Source organism: Ceratina calcarata, unplaced genomic scaffold, assembly GCF_001652005.2.
Source record: "Ceratina calcarata isolate Rehan_Ccalc_2016 unplaced genomic scaffold, ASM165200v1 scaffold480.2, whole genome shotgun sequence".
NCBI lineage: Eukaryota > Metazoa > Arthropoda > Insecta > Hymenoptera > Apidae > Ceratina > Ceratina calcarata.
Genome location: NW_017172227.1, coordinates 7,799 through 14,773, shown reverse-complemented (window position 1 = coordinate 14,773; position 6,975 = coordinate 7,799). Strand labels below are relative to the sequence as shown.

At 39.1% G+C, this 6,975-nt stretch overlaps 2 protein-coding genes across 2 annotated transcripts; one reads left to right on the top strand and one right to left on the bottom strand.

Moving 5' to 3' along the window:
* The first annotated feature begins 18 nt into the window (after nucleotides 1-18).
* On the top strand, nucleotides 19-1,873 carry LOC108627948 (Golgi-associated plant pathogenesis-related protein 1-like). Its single transcript, XM_026816083.1, has 3 exons — nucleotides 19-398; nucleotides 533-722; nucleotides 853-1,873. Exons 1-3 carry the CDS (start codon nucleotides 141-143, stop codon nucleotides 1,008-1,010), a joined length of 606 nt encoding a protein of 201 aa, XP_026671884.1. The 5' UTR covers nucleotides 19-140; the 3' UTR covers nucleotides 1,011-1,873.
* A 2,697-nt stretch (nucleotides 1,874-4,570) lies between these two features.
* Nucleotides 4,571-5,215, bottom strand: LOC108627947 (uncharacterized). Its single transcript, XM_018029565.1, has one exon. The coding sequence runs from the start codon at nucleotides 5,213-5,215 to the stop codon at nucleotides 4,571-4,573; it is 645 nt and encodes a 214-aa protein (XP_017885054.1).
* Between the last annotated feature and the right edge of the window lie 1,760 nt (nucleotides 5,216-6,975).

The following is a 6,975-nucleotide window of genomic DNA, read 5'->3' as shown; positions in this document are numbered from 1 at the left end:
GTATATTATAGTTTTAACTTTGTTAATCCCGTAGGTACGCCGAAGAAGCGCACCATCAGTATGGGAAGGAACCCACTACCCTGAAAACTGGGCACTTTACCCAAGTCGTATGGAGGGACAGCACCGAGCTAGGCGTCGGGATGGCAAGGAATCGAAACGGCGAGGTTTACGTCGTTTGCAACTACAATCCAGCGGGAAACTTTTTGGGCAGCTTCACAGAAAACGTTTTACCGCCTGGCGGCATGAGTCCCACGAAGAAGGTTAGACCGGATCCCAGAGCGCTTTACGCGAACGAGCAAGCGTGGCAGCAGGAGGCTCTGCTCATTCATAACGAATACAGGAGGAAGCATCGGGTTCCGGATTTGAGACTCAGCGCCGAATTAACGGCCGCTGCTAAAGTACGTTTTACTCATTAACGAAGAGTGCATCAAATCTAATTACTATGAATAAACCGCGATTGGACAAGGCGACGGAGTCGGCCGCGCGGGCGGAAGAGTAACGCTCGATTAAAAATTTCTTCCTCTATCCGCAGGCGTGGGCGAACACGTTGCTAAGCACGAACAAGCTGATCCCGCAATCGTCGTCCCCGTACGGTGAGAACATTTACTCGATGCAGTGTTCCGATCCCAAGTTGATCGTGCCCGCCCGGGAAGTCGTCTCCAAGTGGTATTCCGAGAAGAAGGATCACAAGTATGGCACGGAGCCAAAGATTTTAAACACATGTACGTAAGACTAATCGCTTTCTCTTTAGGGAAAAAATTTAAGAATTTAAAGAATTTTCTTTGTTCTTAAATATTTTCAAATAATTCTCACTCTCGTTTCGTGTTTGATTTATAAAAATTATTTCCGTAGGCCATTTCACGCAAATCGTTTGGAAAAACACCACGGAGTTGGGTATCGCGATGGCTAAGAGGGACGGGACGTGCGTGGTGGTGGCTTGTTATCACCCTAGGGGCAACATCGTCGGCCAATTCACGGAGAACGTATTGAAACCGGCGAAGATCCATTAGTCGGTTCACCAACCGGAGCCAACTGCAACTGTCGATACTGTATTTAAGCTGTATTTATAATATCGTGCATAGGCGACAATACGCATAAATACACGTGTACATACGCGACACTACGAACGTGTGTATATGCGCAGGTAGGGTAAAAGAAAGAAGAATGAGTAACGGACATTCCACGTACCGTGCGTAAGAACGAAACAAATTATGACAATGATTATTATTAATATTATTATTATTATTATTACACGACGTGTATGTATGCGATTAATCTTTGAAGACCGACTTCCTGTTTCAAATAATCGTCACCGCTGCTCTCATTTTATTTAATTATATGTAGAGATTTTTTTTTATTTATTATACACCAAGTCTTATCGGCGAATATAAATTAGCGTAGATTACTTCCTGTTTTCAACAGATAAACGTCACTGCTGTTTTCCTTTTATTTAATTATAGGTGCAGATTTTTCTTTCTAGACCAAGTAAATTAGGATAGGTGACTTCCTGTTCCAGGCAAGTGATCGTCACTGTCGTTTTCTTTTATCTAATTATTCATAAATATCTTTTTATTTCTGACGAATATAAATTATATAGATAGTAGATTTATTTCTGTCGGTCGTCAAAGATGGTGACGTGTAATTTCGAACGACGAATACCTAGTATTAATAGGAGAGATGAAAAAAAAGAGAAGAAATTAGTCAGCGACTGATCGTTCCTTCGCTCTTTACCTCAACACATACTTGTAACTTTTTTGACAATACTATACGTAGGCTATAGACGATATTCTTATAATTTATAAACGCGTATCCATTGTGTAATATTTTCTTTTTATTTTGAGAGACGAAATAGATTATTCGAGACCTTTCAATATCACTTTTATTCATTACCTTCCCATAGAACTCCTATGAAACTCCAAATGAATTTAGATCAGGTATGAACAACTTGAAGATGAAGTTTTATCAGGATATAAAAACATAAGGTGTGTTCTTGCGCATCCAATTGAACAACTAATCACGGACGCTTCCATTCGTTGGCCATTTTGCATTTCTAACCAATCACGCTTCATATTAAAACAGAGCGAATTTAAAAATCGTAAACATGTCAAAAATTAAGTTCTCGGAGTGTAATATATATGCGTATTCGGAATTCGGATTAAATAATAGGTCATCGTACTTCCAATATGGCCGACGAATGGAAGGCGCAGACAGCCGGAAGAACACACCTTATATTTTTACATGATGAAGTTTTATGTTTAGGAATCGAGGAAAACTCAGACGTGTTTCCTGCTTTATAATAATTTATTTATTTATAAATTTACATGTACGCGTCGCGCGACAACGTGTCACGTGATATAATAGATAATAGGTACAGCCGTTCGTAGTTCCGTTGTGTGGTTGATGCTCAGTTTCTTTATTTTTTTTTTTTTTTATTACTGTTGGAACGAGCTCGGCGAGGCTGAAAACGACCATCGAGATTCGTTCGTTTCCGATCATACAAAAGAAAAAGCGACAGAGTGAAACTGTAAAAAGCGATGTACGAAGAAGAATATTCGTTTAGTAGCGAAAAATACAAGATTCGAATGAACCGCGTGAACTTTAGAAGGTTTTCAACGTTTCTTTGTAAATCGCTTTTTACATTTTCCGCTTTTCAATTTTTATATCCGCGTTGATTCACGTTCAACGTTTTAGTAACATCTGGTCGTTCTTTAAATACACTTTCCATTATTCAACGTCCATATTTAACATCTAAATTCAACACTCGTGTTCAACGTTCAGTTCAGCAGCCATATTCAACATTCATATTCATCGTATCGTTTAAAATCAAATGGTAATAAAGACTTTTTATTCAACAATGAATAAATATAATTTCTCTTTAAATTCTAAACATTTAATTATTACTCTTCTGGCAAACGAAGTTCCCATTCGCTTATACCGGATGAAAATAAAACTCATGTATATACATTGTTTATGAGTAGCCATTAAATTCAACGTCGTACTCACGCTTCTGCACGTTTTTTAATTACATCTAACTTTTCGACATTCAAATATTACATCATTTAAAGTGAAATCATAATTTTCAATTCAATAAATTCAATTAACGAATAAATATGACTAAACTTTTGTTCATCCAAAATCATTCTTCTTTTAACGTCTGATTTCTTTTTAATTATAGGAAATGCATTTTTCTAGGGTACATAAACTTTTGGGATTGACTGTATAACCAATACATCCTTAAACAAGGATCATTATATCCATATTGATTCGAATTCAACATTCAAATATTATATTAAAATCGAATTTATAGTTCAGAGATTTTACTGTCGCAAAGACTGTTCGTCTCAACAGAAAAAGCTATGGAAGAAGACGAAAGTAGAGGCCGGAGCCATAAGTGGCTCATCGATCAAGAAGGCAGATAAAACTGGTCGGAGAAATACATGTTTAAAGAGAGTGTAAAATATCGGTCCTATCAGTTCCGCACGGAATTCATTTGCATTTACGATTAAATATGTAAATTAGAGAAACTGATCCGTTTTGTTCTAACGAAATTTCATTTATCTTTCATTGGATTTATGATAACAATTCTGGGCTGTACTTCCGAAAAGCCCCGTTCTTCGAATTGGCTGAAACTTTGAAAATAAGTTCTTTTTTGATGAAAATCTGATGAGAAGGATTTTTGACGACTAAAAAAAGAAATTTTTACCATTTAGGTGTCATTGTCTATGTTACCGACGTAGTCACAAGCGCGGGAACATACACTACAGCTTTGAAAGCAAGTTGAAGAATATGTTTTCATTTTTAATCGTTAGGTTAAGTTAGGTGAGGTTAGGTTAGTATTTTTACAATTAATCGAGGATATGAAATATGTGTTTGCAACAAATTAAAAAACAAACAAATTTTAAGTCAATACAGTGTCGGTAATATAGGAAATGACTTTGAAATGGTAAAAGTTTTTTTCGATTCGCTAAAAATCCTTTTTGCAATTATGATTTTTATCAAAAACGAACTTATTTTCAAAATTTCAGCCAATTCAGAGAACAGGGGTTTTCGGAAGTTCCGCCATAATTCTTATTATTTGATAATGACCGAAATTCAATATCTAAAATTATTCTCTCTTCTTTTTAATTAAAATTGTGTGTTGGAACAGATTGTTCTGTAGCGAATTGTCTTCGTTCTTGTATGAAACATAAATTCAATTAACCATTACTCCCATCAATTAAACTATTAAGATTTATTCGATAGAACAACGTTTCGTGATTGATAATTATTAAGAGAACCTAATCTGATTGTTGATAATAGAGCCACGAAACCGATCGGTTTAAGCGGAAGCAGCGTCGAAGCAGGTACTCGATAATACGACATTTTTGGTCGGAAAGATCGTGTAAATTGGTCGAGAAACGATTGGAACTGGCTCAAACATAGAAATAATACACATATATAAAGTAGGTGAGCCATATTCCTCATAATTTCTGCAAGTGAAAACGTCCCGCGATAGAAAGAGAGAAAGAGAGAATCAGTTATATCGTCTGTTCTTCTCTAATGAGGCTGCGCACTGGTCAGTAGCAGCAACTTAATATTTGTTTTTTACATCATTCTGATCTGTCCCTTGCCGAATCTCCTCCATTGAAAGTCTCGAAATAAGATTCGTTAGCGTTCGCTGTTCTTCACCAGTCGATTCCCAAGCTGTACGAAAATGTTTCAGAGACGACGGAAGAGTCATTAAAATTTTGGTCATTATCATACTGTCTGATACAGGTTCCCCTAGTGCTGCTAACCGACAGGCAAGATCCTTTATCTTAGACACACGAGTGGCTATATCATCTGTGGCATCCTTAACAAGCGAAAACCATTTTTGCTGTAGCATGTGCTTTGATGTTTCGCTCTTATTTTCATACACTTCGTGCAATTTGAGCCACATTTCACGGGCAGACGTACAATTTATAATGTGCAACATATTCCTGGCATTTATTGTTGTCACAATTGACTTTTGTGCTAAACCATCCACCTTTTTCCATTCTTTTAATCTTTTCTGATACTCAGCCGTCCCTTGAGCATCCATTTGCCCCGCCGGTTCTGGCTTAACAAGATCTCCGGAAAGAATTTCAGCTGCTCCATTCGTGAGATTAATAACTCGCACTTGAAATTTCCAAAGTCCCCAATTTTCTTCTCCAGTCAATTTTTCAATCTTTGCAAACTCGTGTTCTATTTCGGTCATGTTGCACTATTGCACGAGGCTGGCTAACCTAAAACACGCAGATTATTCCGCTTATGAAAAATTACGATAGAAGACCTTTTCTCCACGAAATATTAATACACTCGCGTCCCTGGGCCCATAACCTGTTAAATTAACTAAGGTAATTGGGATCGCTGTGTGGAGAAACTAAAAGAATGGATTCAAGTCAAACTCTTTATTGATGACAAAAACGTGCGTTCTCTCAGCACGGATCATCACATACACATACATACATGTATTGCTCATGCTCCGCGGCCTTACGACATACAACGATACAACCCAACTATACTTATGTTTCATCCAGCGTTGAGATATTTTTTCCCTCACGGCTCGCTTCCCCTGTTTTTCGCCCGTATTTCGATCCCCACTACTATTCCCGTCATGCGCCTTCGCTGACCATGCCTAGCATACCCCCATCAAGTACCAGTCCTCACCATGGTCGCGTCGTCCTCACTTTCCGGCCGAGGGAAAAAATATGGTTTCATCCGCAACAGGTCCGAATCAGGGTTGAGATATTTTTACCCGCGGCCGGAAAGTGGGGACGACGCGACCATGGTGGGGACCAATAGTTGGTGAGGGTATGCAGTGATTTTCACGGTAGCGCTGCGGAGAGCTTCGCGAACGCGCATGAGCACGCATGAGGGGAATAGTAGTGGGGATCGAAAACGGGCAAAAAACAGGGGAAGCGAGCGTCGAGGGATAAATCGCGAGACCCCTGGTGGGGACTGGTACTTGATGGGTTCGCTTCACGAAGGCGCGTGAGGAGAATAGTAGTGGGGATCGAAATACGGGCGAAAAAGAGGGGAAGCGAGCCGTGCGGGATAAATTCTGAGACCCCTGGTCCTACCGTGTATAATGAACCGTGGTCGGTGAGGCGACGATTAACGCATGGTGGGAGGTCCGAGACGTTCGCTGCGGCCCCCATCACCTTTCAAACTGCGCGGAAGGCTCCTAGTCACTCGAGAAATAGAGTATATGTGTATTATCTCTATGGGTTCGAAGCGCCGAGTCAAGAAACATTAGAAATAGATACCATTAACACACTCCTAACGACGACCCCTACGTGTCTAAACTGATTAAACAGATTGTCGAAAACTCTGCTCACTTCATTACATCCTTTCACTAAGGACAAACGGTTTGTCTGATTAAATTCTCTGACAAAAAATACTGACAAGGATTGCTTGGAACCGAACTAATCATAGAAATAAGTAACTCACTTTTCCCTTCTCTTCTACAAACACGAACGTCAAACGATTTTACGCTAGAACCAAATAACGTCGAAGGGATGATATTCCGTCGTACATACAAGTGTGATCAATGAATGTAAAAAAAAAAAACAAGAAAATATGACCGTTTCAATCGGGAATGCCCGAGATGTTAATTCTTAAAGCTGACTACGACTCGTGACCGAGCGGATCATTGAGAATTTTGATCGGATTCACGGAGGTCGAGACGCCGCATCATTTTAACAACGCAGCTCGCTACGCACACCACGGGATAGATATAACAATACGAACGAATAAATATTATCTTCGTTTTTTCTTCTTCTTCTCGCAAATGAAACTGGCAACAAATTTCATTAGCCGAAAAGTGTGATAGAACTATGCATCTATAAACAGGGAATTATTACTAAAATATCGTAGCTCCGATGAAATAATTGCGCGCCGCTGGACGTTAGTTCAACGAAAATTGTAACCAAATAATTATTCAGTTGCCACTCTCATTTCTTCAATATTCGTGGA